Source organism: Nannospalax galili, unplaced genomic scaffold, assembly GCF_000622305.1.
Source record: "Nannospalax galili isolate Female #2095 unplaced genomic scaffold, S.galili_v1.0 scaffold680, whole genome shotgun sequence".
Taxonomy (NCBI): domain Eukaryota; kingdom Metazoa; phylum Chordata; class Mammalia; order Rodentia; family Spalacidae; genus Nannospalax; species Nannospalax galili.
The window spans coordinates 2,150,170-2,170,080 of record NW_008348218.1 but is presented as its reverse complement, the minus strand read 5'-3'; the positions used below and the strand labels follow the sequence as shown (position 1 = coordinate 2,170,080).

The 19,911-nt window shown below is 39.5% G+C and overlaps 1 protein-coding gene across 10 annotated transcripts in view; it reads left to right on the top strand.

The window, feature by feature from the left end:
• The window catches only part of Nrg1 (neuregulin 1), a 206,820-nt gene that overhangs the window by 88,046 nt on the left and 98,863 nt on the right, over positions 1-19,911 (top strand). Inside the window, exon 1 of one of the 10 annotated variants that reach the window (XM_008844930.3) lies at positions 3,397-4,697. The exons of 5 other annotated variants lie outside the window; for them this stretch is intronic. In XM_008844930.3, coding sequence (XP_008843152.1) covers positions 4,034-4,697 — 664 coding nt within the window. In that variant the 5' untranslated portion in view covers positions 3,397-4,033. Of the gene's footprint in view, positions 1-3,396; positions 4,698-19,911 lie in introns of those variants that run through there. 4 more of the 10 variants (XM_029569255.1, XM_008844925.2, XM_008844926.3 and 1 more) reach the window with 4 other exon arrangements.

Genomic DNA, 19,911 nt, shown 5'->3' with positions numbered 1-19,911 from the left:
CCAGGGCAGTTTTTTCCACAGCAATATACATAACTGAAATAACTTTCCCCAAAGAGTAATGGAACTTATACTGTGGGAGATTTCACTTAGACTATAAACATAATCTTTAAATGGCCTATGTTTGATCCTTACAACTTAATTTTTGAAAGTCACTTGTCAAAATTTTAGAAGGCTTTTATTTTAGAAACTAAGCATGTTTTTAAGCTTGCTTATATTAAAATACAATTCTATTTCAAGGATATATATATATATTCTGCTTCTCCTATTGAACTAATATATGACAAATATACAATAGCCATGTTATTTTGATTAAAAAGAAAAGAAATGTTTTTTAGTAGAAATAACATGACTCAGGCCTTCTTAAAATCTTGGCCCTATCATTTACTTTTTAAGGCATGGCTAAATTACCTGAGTTCCCAGCCTCTTTATTTTCAAGGCAATATGAACTTTAGAGGATTAGTGAAGATCAGAAATAATATGTGTTATGATCTTGAAAGTTCCTGGCACATAGGTGAGGCTCAATAAACATAGCTTTCATTATTAAGACAGAGGTAATTACAGGGTTTTTAAAAGGTAGTAAATTTTTTTCTCATTTCATGTTTCTAAGAGGACATGGAAATATGGGTGTCCCTGGGTTTTATTAGGGTGGAACTTCCAGGGTTAACAATGATGTATCCTTGAAACCCTTCCTACCAGCGTGCATGTGGAATCCAAAGGAAGCTCTGACCTCAGCCCCAAGCACACTGTCTTCCTCACACTTTTGTTGCTGTAGATGATTCGATGGCTGGATAAAGGAAGCTTCTGGCACCTTGTCCCCAGGGTGGAAGTAATGGAGAATTCCTTTTACTCTTCTGTCCTCCCTGTCCCAATTACATTCATTTTCTAATTTAATAGAAAAAGAAATGCATAGGAAGCTGGATTTCTGCAAGCCGATCCATAAAGTTCATGAAATACATTTCCAAGGAGGAAACATAGATGTTCTGAAGTCTGGTTTGTACCAGCGGAGGCAAGGAACAATTGTAGTGGCCCTAGGTGTCTGTCTCTGGTGTTTCATGCTTTGTTCTGGACTTCTGTAACGTGCTGCTTTCTTTGTTATTCACAAGAGTTTTTATTAAGAAAGCTAGAGAAGCACCCAATAGCCTTTTTTTCTTCTTTTTGTCTGTTCTTCCTGACTAAAGTAAGGCATGTAATTGCCACTGATGAAAGCTAATGAATATTTTTCAGAGCTGTGCATTACTCTTCTTGGTATTTTCTTATACCTACCAGACTTGGAGCTACCTGAATTCCATTTTGGTTCTTTGAAATTTAACTAACCTTGGCCATGGGTAAACTCCAATGTATTATATTTGAATGTAATACTTGTTTGAAAAATTAAGCATATTTAAACTGGTAATTCTTGATGGAATTATGATTGCTCTAATTGGGCATATCCACGTACTAATGATTTTTGAATATTTACATGACTGTTGATTATAAAAATCATAATTAGTAAGTGCTTTAGTAGAGATTTCCTGTACTACAGAATTTCATGTGTATCACCAAAATCTTCAAGAGAGTTCTTATTGCTCTAACATCAAGTAGATTAAGATAGAAAACAAGCATAAAAATGAATGAAAAATACTGGATACTGGTGGATATACATGTACGCTATGTAGATGTGAACTTCGGCTGACTCATTTTTCCTTTGAGCTTGTCATAATCATGGTTACAATTATGCAGATTAGGTCAGGCTTTGTTGTTGTTAGTGAAGGGCCTGAAAATACAGTTTAAGATATTAATATCCTTTGAATCATTTATAATTATGGAGTAATTTCATCTTGAAGGAAATGGTAATATTCTTACCCCCTGACGTCTGAGGCTTAAATGTATTCCAAAGCAGTAGAGATTGTACTCATGAGATAAAATGTGCTTAACTTGGATTTTATCAAGAATTGAGTGCTCCATTTTACTGCTTCTGGGACTCCGTGTGATAGTTATGTAGTATAGATTCAGAAAGCATTTTTAAGACTCCTGTTGACATAGGTGAGTAGTGTGGTTCCGAAACCATTCAGTTGTGCAGCCTCAGTAAACTGTGGGCTGAAGGCTCAGATGCACAGAGCAAGCACTGACAAGTCACAGGGTGTTCTCAGGAGCCTGTGCCCTCTCGTAAGGACAGTGTCTTCCATTTCTTTGAGTCTTTTAAGGACTGCTGTTTTAAAAGAAAAAAAAAAAATCAGCATGGAAGCTCTCTGTGAGTTCAAGCTACTAAAACCTAACCCACAAGGCACTCTCTTATAGAAAACTCTTCTAATACTTGCAGTGTGGTTATAGCTGAGGACATGTGGTATATATTACAGTGTCCAGGGAATTCAAACCTCTGCAGTGTGGAGACAGTATGAAAGGCTAATTTGAAAACGAAGTGCACGTCCCTGCTCCTCTTGTAGCTCTGTGACTTCCCAGTGTTTCCTGTTACTCTGGCATCAGTCCTGTCTGCTCTGCTCTGAGTGGGACAAGGGAATTGGAAGTGTAAAGAACAGCGATGTGGACATCTTCTCTTCTCCAGCGTCCTCCTCCCACTCCCAGCGAGCACCCCACATTTTCTCACTGGGCATTGCAAAGTCTTACAGAAGCCTTACAGAAAGGGCTAAGGCAGAGCTGTCCATGGTTAAAAAACAGTGTTCTAACCGCTGGTTGAAAATCAGGTAATAACAGTCCTGTAAGTGAACAAAACTTATTAGAGGGTTAGCTAGGGAAGGAATGCTATCTCTCAGCAGCAGGCAGGAAGAAATTGCTGTTGAAAAGCTTTACCTCTCTGGGGAGGAATCAGATATCAGAGTTTGCCAAGCCTCAGGTCCAACCCAGAAGGTCCCACCTACACCCCCCCAGCCCCCATCTCAGCCTTGTTAGAGTGCTAGCATCTTTCTCTGACTTTCTGACCCCACAGTGGGTGAAGGAAAGACAACCAGCAAAACTGAAAGCAAGCAAGGTGGGGTGTGGGTTTGGAGACTGGGGCTGCTTTAGTAGAAGGGAAATAAAAGACAGTGAAGGAAAGGCGTGGAGGCCAGGGGGCCCCGGTTTAACTGGTGCCTGCCTGCTTCTCTTTGATTTGATGGCCTTTATTCCTCCTAATTGGATAAAATAGGAAGTCACTGGCAGTCCTGTGTTGCTGAGTGTACTGTACTCATTTTACTGAGACCAGGCAGCTTAGAGTGGGGGCAGAGAGTGGGGGCAGGGAGAGAGAGAGAGGGAGAGAGAGAGAGAGAGAGAGAGAGAGAGAGAGAGAGAGAGAGAGAGAGACTCATTTGGAATGAAGAGGAAGGAAGACTACTGCAGAGGAAAGTGACTGAGCGCTCAAGAAGGACAAAGAGGAGTGGTTGGGGGTGGGGGTGGAGGCAGGGCGGGGAAGGGAGTTACCGCCCATCCTGGCTTCCCTCGCATCCCTGTGCGATGGTACTGTTTGCAGTGATGCTCAGAGGGCAGGCACCTGCTGCTCTGTAATGATTCAGCCTCTTTCAGCCGCTGCTGCTTTAACACGACAGGATGCTGTTGCTACTGTCGCTGCTGCCTCTCCTGCCTCCGCCGCTGCTGCCGCCACCGCCGCCGCTGGTCCTGCTTTTGCTTTTACTTCTCCAGCATGACAGTTGTTTTCTTCCTCTAAGCAGACACCAGCTTCAGACGCTTGAGGTGAGAAACATGCCTTTCAGTTTGGGCTACTGGTTTACTTAATTAACCAGCCGTCGGCCCAGCTTCCTATTTTTTTTTTGGCCCCTTTCTTCTTGACCAACCGGGATGGTTTGGAGAAGCATCTAAAAGAACTGGAAAAGTGGCCCAGAAACAGCTCAAGATATTTTGGTACACTTTTATTTGGTAGTTGCAAGAAGCCTTTTCTTTTTCTTTATTTCCTGCCTCCTCCTGAACTCTCTTACTTTTGATAATGGCTTCGGACTTGGATACCTGATCGATTTTCCCCTCCAAGATGCTGTATCATTTGGTTGGGGGGTGCTCTGCATGGTAATGGACTGTGAGAGAGACCAGGCCTTCTGGAGGTGAGCCGATGGAGATTTATTCCCCAGACATGTCTGAGGTAGCTGGCCAGAGGTCCTCCAGTCCCTCCACTCAGCTGAGTGCAGACCCATCTCTCGATGGGCTTCCGGCAGAGCACATGCCAGACACCCAGACAGAAGATGGGACAAACCCTGGACTGGTGGGCCTGGCGGTTCCCTGCTGCATGTGCCTAGAAGCCGAGCGCCTGAGAGGGTGCCTCAACTCAGAGAAAATCTGCATCGTTCCCATCCTGGCTTGCCTCCTCAGCCTCTGCCTCTGCATTGCTGGCCTAAAGTGGGTATTTGTGGACAAGATATTTGAATATGACTCTCCTACTCACCTGGACCCTGGGGGGTTAGGCCAGGATCCTGTTATTTCCCTGGATCCAACTGCTGCCTCAGCTGTTTTGGTATCATCTGCGGCATATCCTTCACCTGTCTCTAGGGCTCCATCTGGACCCGAGGTTCAAGTTACAGTGCAACTTGACAATGTCGTTGTAGCCTCTGAACCTTCGCAGGTACCTACCTGGAAGCATCATCTGCCTGCCTTTTCTTCCCTCCCATCTAATGCACCGCCCTTCCCTTCACCCACCGGGACCCCTGAGGTGAGAACGCCCAAGTCAGCAACTCAGCCACAAACAACAGAAAGTAGTCTCCAAACTGCTCCCAAACTTTGTAAGTAGAGAGAAAAAGAGAGAGATGGTGATGGTGGTGTGTAAAAGGAAGGGTGGGCTGGAGCTCCCAGTAGGTGCTCTCCAGAGGGTGAGCTGCTCCCTTTCCACTTGCATTTTGACTGCAAGGTTTTGTTTGATCAATCATGTGACTCTGATAGGTGGGGTGGCATTGAAGAGAAGAGTCAAAGAAAATCTTGCCAACTCTTAGGTTGCATCTAACAGCAGCTCCATCTGGCCAGATTGTTAAATCTGGGGTTGGTGATCAAAAACTATAGTACCTTCAGGTCGTGCTTGAATTTAAGTTAAATCCGATTTATCTTTGCGTGAGGAACTGACACCAGAATGTTCTTCATATTTTAGTAGGCATGTGGCTTCTGTATACCCCTGAGCTTTATTGGGCATCTTTCTTTTCTCCTTTCCCCTGTCTGCCTCCCTGCAGCCCCAAGCTGCCTGCTCACCTTCTCCGTCTCTTCGCCCTGTTCCCTTCCCACTTCTCCCTTTGTATGTCATTGTTTTGTCCAAATATTGCAGTAAGTCTTAAGACTTACAGAACTCCCCTGTTCTTAACTTCAGACTGTTGCTGTCCTGCCAGTTTCTACTTTTGATTACTGAGCCCTTATCAGAGGCAGCTTTATTTTGTTCAAGACAGACTGCAATGTCTCATGAAGGGATTTAACTGAATTAGTTTTGTCTTCCATAATCACGTTTAATAGCTTTGTTGCCAGTCGTTATACACTATGAGTCCTATTAGTAAGGTCCCTCTTTTGTTTCTTTTGTTTCGTTATTTGGACATGTGTCATTTTAACCCAGCAGGTTGCTCTAGTCTGGTCTAATAACATGTGAGGAAAGAGATGCCATGCTGTTAAAACAGTACAGTATGAACCACTGCTGTGGTCAGGGGTCATTACCATGGCTTTGTGACCGAACGTTGACAGCTATGAGGCCAGGTCTACTTGGATTCTTCCAAATCTCAGCATAGAACTTTGTCGTTACAACATTTTAAGAAATGTTTTCAGTTAATTTTGTTTCTATTTTCTATCACCTTTTATTTTTACAGTTGATAACTTATTTAGTAGAAAAAGTGAAAGGTGAGAGAATTTCTTACTAAAGCGTAAAATCTCCTAGTGCTGCAGGTAGTTAGTCTGTGATCTAATACTCCTTCAGTGTTCCCTCTAGACTGCAATGACAATAGAGAAGACCTCCCTCAGACATGCATGCTTAGAATGAAGGGGTGCAATGTGCTGCTGAAGTAGAAACACTGGGTATGTGCTTGTGAGTCAAAATCTTTGCAGTAGTTCTGGTGCTAAGATTTTAAGAGGAGGCTGGTTTTCCCAGGTTAATTAGGAAAGCCTCCCGTTCGCAGTCCTTGCTTTGCATCCTTATCAAATCCCTGAAGCGTCATTAAAGATCTGACAGACATCACCGATTTTGCTGCCCTTCCCACCTGGCAAAGTGACTGGGAAATAATACCCAGATGAAATGACAGGCTATAAAAAGCAAGTGCGGATCCTGCAGGAAGAGGCAGAATTCACCACGTAGACAAGGTTACTTCTTTGTCTGTACCCTTTTAAACTGAAATCTTTAGTTAAAATGTGCCAGCCTAGGTTAAGTTGGCCAGAAAAAGAAAGATAGCTCTTTGAAAACTTCCTCAGCCAACTTCTGTAATTTTGTCATCGGATGAAATCAGTCAGACAAAGAAACAGGCCACACATGTTCCTGATCTAGGACCCCATTACAAAGTACTCGGGAAGTTTTGAGAAATTGATTTGGAAGGGAAATTCTTCTACTAAGTGTTTTCATAGACTATATATTCCATTTTTTTTTCTTTTTTTCCTAGCCAGGGCATTGATTTTATGGCATTAGCAATAAGTGGAGAAGATTTACTGCTGCCTAAAAGCATCACAGAGGCCAACTCTGGCCGGGGCACAGCTGTGGCGTTGTCAAGTGCATTGGAGATAATGTCTGGGAAGTAGTTTTCTCTTGAAAAGTTAGGGGTAGACAGTTGTTTAAAGCTTTAAGGCCTCTAGGGTTTTCTATATTAAAAATTGTCAACATTTGGACTACTACCTAAAATAAAAGGTCAAAATTTGTAAGTCATCTTGGAGGATGTGTTTGAATAATCCAGGCATAATTTTTTTTCACACTCGTAATTGATTGTTTTCGTCATTGCTTAAAAGGGGGAGATCCTTAGAATGGGATCGTCATTTTGTAAGCGTTCGTTCTTTTCAGTTAAGAAAGTGCTGCTTAGCTCATCCTGAAGGCTTTAACATGAGCTGTGCTGCTAGGGCCTCCATTTCAAGTGACATTGCCATCTCTGAAATGTGCTTTCAAACGTGGTTTCAGGACTTTGCTCTCCCCTTTTCCGATTTCCTTCTGTCTCAGCATATTCAGCATATCATGCACAGAGCTGTGGCCTTCAAGGTCATAGTCTGTGAAGAGCTAATTGATTCTTCTTTATCCTGGAGCCTGAGAGAGTGGAGGACTGACAAACCCAGCCATCGCATCAGCTGTGCTAGTCCCCAGCCCAGCCTGGTATTAAGGTTGGATTTTCTAAATATTAGACTTGCTCCCTTCCTCAAGGACTCCTTCAAATTGACACACTCCCTCTCTTTGGTCATATAAAAGACAAAGCATAGTGTTTTGACGGCCTAGGTTTTCTAAAAATGAATTTTTAAAACATAATGCAGATTTTCACATTTTCAGCATATTATTCTAGGTATACATGCAGTTTTAAAGACACTAAATACAAGGCATTATTTCTCCAGAGTTTTCTTGTGAAGTTTTTCTGTGTGGTTTTTCTATCATCATCAACAAAGGTTATATTGTGATATTTGTTAAGTTTTGGGTTTTATAAAGTCACATAATATTTGAACCAGGTGTGTTTGTCTGTGTGTGTATTGCTCATGTGTGAACACAGGACTTTACATGCTCTAAACATGTGTTCTACAACTAGGCTATATCCCTAGTCCAAACCTCCATTTTCTTTTCCCTAGGCTTTAAAACTTTTTCTGGCCTCTCCTTATGTGAAAAGGATTGACTCTGAGGAAGTAGAAAGCTTAAATTACCAAAATAAAAGAGCTGGTTAATTAGATTTCAGCCAGGAAACTGTGGTGCCATCTTGAAAGAAAATGGTTTTTTGGATGGTGAATCCTGAGTGACAGCAGACTTTTGGACAGAAGAATATATTTTTTTTTATCTTAAGCCAAATTAATTTTGCTTTGTCTTAAATCTTTTTATTTGCTTACATGGCAAGCTATTGTTACCACAGGGACAATTTGAAAACCACCATCTGTGAAAGATCAGCATGCTGAGTTGATTATCCTAAAGAATTTCTTTCCTTTGATTTTGAAGTATCTTCATTTAATTCCATTGACCCTTCTCCTTTCCAATGACTACTTGAAGGTATTTTGGAGCAGTGATTTCTGATAGCTTTCTCTGCCTTATCCACACTTGTTTAATAATGAAGACAGTAAAAATTGCAAGACATTAACAGGTCCTTCATTTGAAGTCAGATAATGAAATGATGAATGAAATTATTTTTCTTAAGATTCACTAAGCTAAAATTCAGTGAAATCTAGAGCTACAGAAAATATCGTATACTGTACTGCAGGAATTAAGTAAGTTTGCACGTATGCATGTGCGTGCACACACATATATACACATACACACACAGACACAGACACACACACACACAAGCACAGGCACACAGTTTTCTCCTGTCATCTCACCCCTCTCCTAGAGAGGTAGAACTGGACACTAACTGCAGTGTTTAAGTGACATCTAGCAATGAAGCCTACTTCAGTCACCTACTTCAGCTGGGGACCATTCATCAAGATGGAGAATTCGCATTACTAAAATTGAGTTTTCCTCTCTTCTTGCTTTGCTTTTATTCACTTTCTGTCATGGTGATCTTTTCCCCTTATACTGGATCATCCATACAGTGTTCTGCTTGCTGCTGGCAACAGCTTGGGCTGGCCGGGGTGAGCTGTTTCCCAGCCCATGGCAGGAATGTGTGGCTCACCTCTTCTCTGCGTGTACCACTTTGACTTTTTCTACTTACTCCTTTGTGATACCCACATCAGCCTTCTTCCTCTTCCCCCTCCCCACCTTCTCTATTGTGGTTTGGATTTTTCTTATTGCTCTGCCTAGGACATTTGGTTGTATATGTCAAAATTTTTCTGGATTTTGGAGCATCACTACATGTCTTTTCATGTGCAACTTTATTGTGTTTTAATACTGAATGGTATTTACATATATTACAATAGAAAGCCAATGTCTCCAGCCAGTGAAAATGCATACCTGTTTCTCTTTGGAACAATCAACTTAAGCTTCTTTCCCTCTCCTTTGTCTTACCTTCTTTTCCCTCAAGTGGTGGAGACAGGCATCTCCACCTGTTCATTGATGTGTTCGTACCTATCACCAGGCACGCATTCCCAGAAAGTATTGATATCCCAAACCATGCACCTGAGTTTTTTCTCTTTTCTTTTTAACAACGCTTCATGTTGTATTCCCTTGAAACAGGAAGGAAGACATTTTATAGATGAAATAACCAAAGTATTTAAAAAAGTTTTGGCTTGTCTAGAAAGAAGCTCCTGGGAACTAGTGACATAACTCTTGTTCCCCGAGTCTGTTGATGTTTCTGGTAATCGTACACTACACCTCATCTACGTTTATGTTCACTTTTCCCATTTCTCATACTTTTGTTCCGTGTCAGCATTTCAGCTTTTTGTCTACGATCACTTTTTTGCTCTTCAGCAAATGCACATCAAGTGCCCACTATGTAGCCACCCTCACACATGTCTACTCTAGCTGTATGATAATGAGAACCTGTAGACCATTTTGCCCTCAGGAAGCTTGTGTTCCAGTGGATGTGAAGAATCTAATTGAATTACTCATCTTGGGCTACGTCTTTATTGTTTAATATACATGTATCATCTCAAGTCGGCCTTTCTCCTCTTGGTCTTCATTTTCACTGTTTAACTGCCACCTCTCTTCTTCATTTAATACATTCCTTTTCTCCATATGCAAAAACTGAACACTTAACCAAGAACGTCTTTTATCTTATTATGACAATAATCCCACTTCTGCTACCTACAAATCAGGTGTCCTTAGGAGAGTCATGTTTATCCTGTGTGGCGCTATTTTTCAAGCCACTGGAGCAGGCCACTCTCTTAAGATAAAAAATGTATACCTAGTGTTTCTAACAGGTAAAGTTTGTAAGGTTATTTTCAGGTTCTAGAAATTGGGTAGATTTAAATATTTTTGTTTGGGTGAGGGGCTAAAGAGATGACTCAGCAGTTAAGATCACTGACTGCTCTTGCAGAAGACCTGGATTTGGTTCCCAACACCCACATGGTGGCTAGCAACCACCCAAAACGCCAGTTCTAGGGGATCCAACACCCTCTTCTGGCCTTAAAGGCATTGCACACACATGGGTGTACTTACATGAAGACAAAACATTCATACATATAAAGATAATCAAGTCTTAAAAAATTAAAATATTTTGAACAAAAGTTCATATTTTCTGTGTATTATCTGGGTTTGTGGAGCATCAACAATATTAAAATATTCCCAAGTGTTTTTCATTTCACCTCCTAGAAAAAGGGTAGAATCTGGTCTTTAGTTCTCAAACTGCATTAAGATACAGGTCCATAAACCATTCAGATGAAGATTGATTGACCAGATGCAAATGAAGTCAGATATTTCAATCTTACTGCAGTCCATTTGACTCTGTGTGTGTGTATGTGTGTGTGTAAGAATTCAGAGTTACTTCTGAGTAAAACATTCAGTGCCTTATACTTGTAGCATTGTATGTGATGACCAGTTTTATTTGAGTAACTTCCCAAGTGAAGACATTCAGGATGGGGATGTTTGGTGATTGGCCCAAGGTCTCTATAACCAATCAGTGGTTGCAATATAGACTAAGACTCAAGGGATCCTTTTTGCCTTGCTCTGTCCTGCTTTCCTCCAAAATGTTTCTTAGCAGTTATAGTTAAACAGTAAATACTACTGTAATTTAGAAAATTTTCATTTTCCCACTTATTATTCAAATTCTAATTAGTGAAGGGTTTATCACTCTATTGCAGAGTGAATTTTACCTCTGAGTTTGATCATTTGAGAGCAGCCGTCTGGACATCATTTCCCAATAACCGGTATATGGGGGGCGGCGAACTTGGTGGTGCATGCCTTTAATCTCAGCACTCGGGAGGCAGAGGTAGGTAGTTCTCTGTGAGATCAAGCCCAGCCTTATCTAAATAGTGAGTTTCAGGTTAGCTAGGGCTACAGGGAGACACTGTCTCAATTAATTATCAATCAATTAATTAATTGATTAATTAATTTTTAAAAATTAGTCTATGAAAGATTATCCTTTTTAACTATTAAAGATTCCCCAAATAAAATGTGTCAGTTGTTTGGGAAGAAATTAATTCCTCATGGAGAGCACTGAAGAGATGATTCTGTTCAGGGAGACTTGTATGCCAAGTTTGAACATTCAACCTCTGAAATGCCTTCACCTCTGATCTTTCAGTCTCTTCTCTCAGGGCATTATTGCCCACTTCTCCCTTCTCAAGACAAGTGAAATCATTCCTCTGATTTTTTCCCTAATGTCTGTCTGGTGATAGTGCTATCCATGTTCTAAGGCTGTTGAAGGAATTAAATTAAATACTAGAAAATATCCCAAGCCTGAAACATAAATGTTTCTGCCCTCCTACTCTGGACCCCCTTTGCATCTTTCCTCCATTGACCATGACAGTGGTGGTGTGCCTAAGTTTTGAGAATAAGTTCAGGATTTGGGGAAACTTCTGTAAGCCTTGGATGGAGTGAAGGGTTGAGGCATCATGATGCTGAAGTGCTCAGAGCTGCAGGAGGAGCTGGAGGTCAAATGCTGCTCTGCTCACAAGTCCTGTGACCTTGAGCAAGCAGCCTTGAAACGTCCAAGTAATTTCACATCCAAACTTACAGGGTCTTTCTTTTCAATCAGTTCATATATCATCTATTCAAAAGCATAGACATTTCTAGGAAAATAAAAACTGTAGGGAGTTTTTACAAGTGAATTAATTTGATGTGTCTTAGAATGATAAAGAGATTTACTAATTACTTGAACCCCAGTACCACAAAAAAGTGAAGTTTTCTTTTTTCCATAAAAATTCACTGAAATATAAAACTTATTAGTTATTGGTTAATGTCCAAAAATCATTGAGTGAGGGGATTCAGAGTAGGCAATATGATAAGAAGTTGCTTGTAAAGAAGAAAAGACATTAATGGAAACTAAAATTGTGTTTGTCAAGAAGGATTGAGATACTGGAAAACAATAGCTTAGAATTTCCCTGGAAAGCCAGGGAATCACTCATATGAATAAACATCATGTTCATGTTGCTGGAAGTTATTCCAAGCTGGGATTTTCTAATGCCAGAAGATAGAATTTAAGGTCTATGAGGTTTTTTGTTTTGTTTTGTTTTTTAGTATTTAGCAAACCTATGGAAATAGCACTTTACATAGAATAACTTTATATGAGTTAAATCAAATGTAGCAATTATAATTTATTAAAAAACATTTAATAGATGTTTTAATAGATGCATGTATTTAATAGATGTTTTAATAGATGCATGTATTTAGATACATAATTCATATATATATAATATCCTTAAAGAGGAAATGATCTTATGATTCATGAACAAAATTAGGTAGATTAAAAAAATTCATTTAAAATATACTGGAAGAGTCTGGGTGTGGTGGCGCATTCTTTTGATCCCAACACTCAGAAGGCAGAGACAGATGGATCTCTGTGATATTGAGGCCAACATGGTCTATCAAGTGAGTTCCAATCTAGCTGTGGCTACAGAGAGACACTGTCTCAAAAAAATTTTTAATGAAATTAAAATGAAATCTTACTTGCTGTATTATTTATTACAATTCTATGGAAGGCAAAAACGCCAGCGGTGTTCTGGGGGAGATAATATTTTTGTGTTATACTAGTGATTTTTTTTTTTTTTACAGAGAGGTACAATTTTTTAAGTATAAAAACGTATAGTAATGAACATAATAGATCTGTTTTCATTTATTCTGTAATGTAGAACTAGAAATATCAGAACTTTTATGGTCTGGTCATCCTGATTCATCATGTCCATTATGATAGATGTGCTGCAGAAGCAGATTGAGAGTAAATACTGGAATAATGAGACAGCCTTTGATAACAATTCAGGGCAGATTTTACCTGGGTATTGCCTTTCTTCTTCTTGTGCAATACAAGTAAACAAACACAATAAAATAGGATGAAAGAGCATGGGATGCTTCCTTGGGTAAAGCATATTTTATGTTTCATTAGGAACATGGTACCACACACAAGACTTGTACTATAATTTTCATTGGTAAACACGCAAGTGTTTGAATTTCCTTTCTCAAGGGCTTTCTCGAGGTGGTCATCTTCTGACCTGTTAATTTTCTAATACAAAATATCTCTCCTATAACTCCAAGCCTCCTAAGTGATCATTAAAACAAAGGCCTATCTGTCTGCCTATCTATCTATCTATCTATCTATCTATCTATCATCTGTCTATCTTCTATCTATGATCTACCTATCTTCTATCTATCATCTATCATCTATCTATCATCTATCTATCTATCTATCATCTATCTATCATCTATCTGTCTATCTTCTATCTATGATCTACCTATCTTCTATCTATCATCTATCTATCTATCTATCTATCTATCTATCTATCTATCTATCTATGATCTATCTATCATCTATCCATTTAGAAAGAAGGGGCCATTGAAGAATGTCCTGAGCATGAGAATGGCAGCTGACTTGTTAGGCAGACTAATGACAATAGGTTGCTTAGACCCCAATGATGTCGATGTAAAGTTGGATCTTTCATTACTTCAGCCCGCCTCCTTTTTCCTTTGTTTCTTTCTTACCTTACAGATCAGTTATTCCTCTATTTCCTCTGTGATGTTATACCCCATCATTACTTCTTCTCCAGTGACCCCCATGAATATCTTCTCTCCTCATTTCTTTACCTCACCCAGCTTTGAGACCAGTGTCTCAGAGCATTTGGGGATATGGAGCAGGTGGTTCGGACCTGTGTTTTCTGACTGTGTGAGTTGGGAGAGAGAGCAAGAGAGACTTTAACCAGACTGGGCCACTATTAGCCTGATGATTTTTGATGTTGCTCCTTTCTTTGCTAAGTGGCAGGAAGTGTTGTTTCATAAAATGTGTTGGTGTTACAGCAATAAAAGCTTCATAAATAAATGGAATGATATAAGGACAGTGGAATTGAAGTCTTGTTAGCATTTTTTTTTTTGTAATCCCTTGGTAGAGTTTCCTGTGTCATAATTGCTTACTCTTCTGGGAACAAAAGGAATCAGTAACCATTGATTATTACATGATGCTAAGTTTTGCCTACAAAGCAAATCATAAGAGTGATTAGTGGCAGAGTTCAGTGTTGTAACTCTGACCTCTCCTTACTGTAATCCTTAAAGCAAGCTGGACATTGTAGTCCCTATCAAATAGCTATATGGTTCTTCAAAAGGAAGATTTAAAAAAACTTGTCATATAATCGACCAACACATTGCAGAAAAAAATGAAAAAAAATATACAAAATAATTACTTTACTCCTTTATCTTTTCACTTAAGTGATAACTGAGAGAAATGTAAGTTAACCTCTAGTCAGTAACTTCAGTTTTACAGAAGCCTGATGTGATTTTATCTGGTATAATAGTCAATGACCCAAATATCGCCTCTTAGTTTGATAAAGTATTTGCACCAAAGATTGGGATCAATACAGTAAGACTTTCATTTCTCAAAATGTTTAGAAAGTCTATGTTCAAGATTGTTGGGTTTTACAAATAGATAATAATTTTTCATTTTGAAATTCAAGTTATTTGAGGGTGAGATTACAATAATCTGTGACACTTGTCACCACTGTGCTTTTAAATGGGGAGTCACTGTATATAAGATCATAATTTGAGTTCTATGTCATCTTTAGGATATAGTGGGTTATGTTATAACTGTTGAATACAGAACTCTCGATATAATATACTGAATTGCAGTAAGAATTCTAGCCTTGACTAGCAATGGATTGCCTGAATGTGCATACCTAAGCAATTCAGAGCTGTATTGCATCCCAAAGGCAGTGCAAACCAACCCCTGTATTTTAACACAGACAACCACACCCAAAGTTATTAAATTGCTTACTGGTGATCCTAGGGAATCAGACAGTTTCGATGATGTTTTGATGTACTCTGTGCTTTCAACTACATAATACATATTCATCAAATAATTTTTCTGTATTTTTAATTTGCATTTCTGATCAATGGGGTTTATAAGTGAAATAAAAACTTGTGGTTCTTAGAAGGCCAGAGATTAATTCCCAGATGTCTTCATTCTCCATTCTTTTAAAAACATTTTATTTTTTATTTTTATTTTATGTGTATGAGTGTATTGGCTGCATGTATGTAAGTGCACCTGTGTCATGCAATGCCCATGGAGGTCAGAAGAAGTTGTTGGATCCCCAGGAACTGGAGTTATGGATGGTTGTTAGCCACCGTGTGGTGCTGGGAATCCAACTCAGCACTGGAAGAGCAGCCAGTGCTCAACCACTGAGCTGACTCTCCACCCTCTCTTGTCCTTTTCATAGCGTTCATTTCAGGGAGATAAATCTTTAGACATTGACCATAATATGCTTTGCATACATAAACACTACTGGATTAACCACTGATTTATTGAGACTAGTTTTGACATTGGTCATGAAATTTTATGATTCAGAAAGTAGAAGTTATTTTAATTTCATTTTCATTCTCTGTATATATCATAGTCAATATTTAGGAAATACTTGCATTGTCTCATAAACTCTTCTCTAGCATGACATCCTCCCACAGAAAGACCCAGACTTCCTGTCTACAGAGCTCCAGCTGTCACCACCTCCTACCCATATGGACCATATTCTCACCAGCTGGGACTCAACCTTGGATGTTATTTAATTTATTGCTTTGAGTCCTTGCTCAGTCGATTTCTCTGACATAAATGTTCTTTCCCCATGATCTCTACCTCCCCAAATTCTGCTCAGGTCTTGAGCTTCATCCTCTGTTTGATGTGGATCTTGTTCCTCTAGAGCCCTGTTGCATGTTGTCTGGGTGGCATTAGGACTTACCCCATATCTGAATTGCTATGTTCTTAGTTAGGAGACCCCGAGTTATAGCTAATTAACTTCTGTGCCCTAAAGAACACCAAACAAAAACATTTTATATGGAGTAGGCCTGCCATTTGTATATTTTAAAAATAAAGTATTACCCTAAGGCAGTGAAAGAATTAGGAAAATGACATGAAATCATTCCTTAAATCTATCAATTCCATCATTATAAACTTTATTGAGATAAAATTCTGGACATTTTAATGTATTTTGCAAATCCTACCCATTTAAAGGTGTTACATAGTTAACAATTCACATCACAGGGGCTTGTGGGGTTGTTTAGTGGATAATGACATTCACCCCACCATGCCTGGTGACCTGAGTTTGATCCATAAGATCACATCATAGCCACGCTTTGGGGCATATGCCTGTAGTACCAGCACTCAGGAGGTTGTGACAGGAAGATCAGAAAGGAGTTCAAGGCTAGCCTAGGATATATAATAAGTTTGAAAGCAGCCTGAGCTACATGAGAATCTGTCTCTAGGAGTTCAAGGCTAGCCTAGGATATATAATAAGTTTGAAAGCAGCCTGAGAGCTCACTACATGAGAATCTGTCTCAAAAAAAGCAAAGCAAACAAAAACATACAGAAAAGAGCAAAAATTTCCATCATAGGGTGAAAGAGATTTTGAACTACAAAGGATTTATTCTCATGGCAGTATAATGATTAAAGACTCACGTTTAGAACCAGACTGCCTGGGTCAAAATCCTAGCCCTACTCTGCTGGGTGATGGTATGAAAGTTATATAAACTGCCTATTAGATCTTCGTTTCTTCATCCACAAGCAAGAACTGCTTTCTTCCTGGGGATCAAAGGAGTTAAGGAATGTTAACCATTTGGAATCACCGGTCGATCGAAGCATGAACTATAATTACTATGCATTTAAAAAGTTTTAGAGGGTTTATTTATTTTTATTTTATGTGTTATGCCTGAATGTATGTAAATGTACCCATGTCATGCAATGCCCCTGGAGGATGGTAGAGGGCATCAGATCCCTGGAATTGAAATCATGGATGGTTGTTAGCTGCCATGTGGGTGTTGGGTTCAAACTCTAGTCTTCTGCAAGAAGTGTTCTTAACCACTGAACTATCTCTCCATTCCCTACTAAGCATTTTAAATATTAAAACTCACTTTCTTGAATTTGAAACTTTCGGTGTTACTGTCTCAGGCTTGAAGAAGAAGACAGGGGTTCCAGAGGACATGCTGAGAGAAACGTAGGCATGCCACCATGGTTTGGTTTGTTCTTCTTTGTGGTTTGTGTTACCATCATGTCTGCACTGTTCTCGGGAATTAGAAGAAGAGCAGAGGATGATCATCAATCCACCTTTCAGTCAGACCGTTAGCTACTCTGAGACAGAAAACTGACCTCACTGCTGAAATGCTATCTGTTGACATTGGTGTGACAGTTACATGTGTGTGCACTCTATAAACTCTTGCTATAACTTCTCACCACCATACAACAGTGGCAAATCAAGGATTAGGGCAAATAATTTCTTTGAGTTGTGCAAGAAGAGTTTCAGTGTCTCTGAATTCTATAATGCTATTCTCACAGGACAAAAATCTCATTATAAAGATGAACTCAGTAATTAAGGGAATGGTTGGTACTGTCACTGATGAGATAACAGTGATTTCTGAAGTCTGAATTTTATTAAATGAGAACACAGGAGAAGAATTAACATTTAAAGACATAAGAGATCACATAGAAGAGCTGGCTAAAATAATTTACTCTATTTATGAAAAAATAAAATCCATAAAGGTGCAAAGGTAGAGCCTTAAGTTCCACACTTACAGTTAGTAGGAAATAGAAACTTGTCAAGAAATGAGGGTGCTGCCTCATTGAACACTCTTTTCAATACTTCGTGCAACTTCTCATAAGTTAGTGTTTCAAGACAGAGCGCCCTTTTCCCCCATTATCCCATATGCTTTGAGTGTCTAACCAATAGGCTTTGATCCAAGAATTTACCTGCACAAAGAGAAAACACATGAATCACAGTGCACAAAGAGATCGTGTCTTGCTTTGGGTAGTGATTTGACCTGTGGAGAAAACTGGGAACAGAAGGTCAGAGTATAGAGGGAGCAACAGGGTCATTTAAAATAGAATGGTCATGGGCAGGCTGGAGTGAGAAAGTCACCACTAATGAAAGACTTGGAATAGGGTGGACACTTAACTACAGGCATGTATTTCTTTGTATGCTCAGAGAAGAAGAACCAGAGGTCAATGTGTTTTGAGTCTAGAAGTGGAGAAGGAGAGGGATCGAAGAGATGATTTTTTTCTCCCAGAACTCTAGGCCATGTAAAACCACCTTCCATGGCCAAGGCTGTCGCATATGCCCACAAGCCAACAGTGCTCAGTTTAGCCTGTGCTCCCTCCCAGTCTCCTCGAATCCCTCCCCTGTGCTCTGACTCCTAACTGCACTGCGTGGACACACGCGGGTTCCTTTCTTCTTTAGAAACACTTCCTATGCATTGTGGGCAACACTAAAACCTCTTTGGCCTCCGTTCCAGCAGCCCATGCTGTTTGTAATGTTCCCGTGTGTGTCAGCCTATCCACATTTCTTTCAGAGTTAGTCTCAGTTGTATAAGTTTCACATTCCAGAATAGGTTATAAGTCTTAAAATTGCTTTGGTTTACTTTCCATACGTAGCAAAAATGATTATCAAGCACTTGCTACCTACAAGGCTCTGAGGTCAGAGAAGAGTAGAGTAACAAAAACAGCCAGTTTCTGGTCTCTACCAGTTTGATCTGCTCAGAGACAAAATTTTTGCTGTTAACTAGAATAAAAAGTACACTGGAAGAAGACTAGAAACTTGATGCTTATGGCAATTAAGGTCAGAGAAGAGTAATTGCGGAGAAGAATGGAATCAAAGGCGTCCTTAGGGGATGGGTGTTTTGTAGTGCCTGAGAGATATTTGTGTTTTAAAAAATATTTTTATTATTGTTTATATTTTATGTGTATGAGTGTATCACCTGCATGTATGTGAGTACACCCATGTCGTGCAATGCCGACGAGGTCAAAAGAGGGCATTGGATCCCCTGGAACTGGAGTTAGGATAGTTGTTAGCCACCATGTGGGTGCTGGGAATCGAACCCAGGTCCTCTGCAAGAGCAGCCAGTGCTCTTAACTGCTGAGCCACCTCTCCAGCCTCTTCCAGAGAGATATCTGTGATTCTGAGGGGTGTGGGCATTGAATGTGGTAGGAAAGGCCAAGAGCAAAGCAAACAACTGTGTCAGGTGCATAGTGACAGGCTCGCTTGCCCAGTGTACAGGAATTTAGACATGCTATATGTGGTCTGCATGTATTACCTAATCCTCACATAGTTGTATGAGGAGGGTTCTGTTATTTTCTTTCAAAAGTTCATGAAATAGAAGAAATGAATGGGACAGACATATGAAATAATGTTAAGCATGGTAATGATGATCATGATGGTTTTGGTGATAATCTGGATGGATGAAGAAGAGGTGGGCAGCTAAGTGTGGGGGTCAGACATAGGAAGGATCCTCAGACTAACTGAATGTGAGAAGGAAGGAAGGGTTTCTGCGAACATTAGTGATTTAGAGGTCATTAGATGAATGGCAGCATCATGCATTTATTCAATGTGTATTAACTGGGCTCTACCAAGTATTTTTGTATTTATTAATTTACAGAATCTGAGACTTTATGACAGGAAATGACTGTTCCAACTTGCAGGAAATAGTCATTGCTTCCTGACACAGGAATGCAAATAATAATTATTCTTCACCTAATATTATGTAAAAATTGAGATTGCTAAAACAAAAAAGTATTTTTAATTGACTTGACATTATTTATTATTGCTGCATATCCCTTTTCATAAACACTAGTACTTTATGTGCTAAGATGCATTCTGGGATAGAAATTAAAAATGAAATAACATAATGGAATAAACATTTAGCCTGTTACAATCCATAGTCTCCTAGTATGTGTAGAGCACACGACTGAGAATTGAAAATTCCTTGATTTGTTTTTCTGCTTATGCTTAGAATAGTCAACGCCATACATCGGTTACATC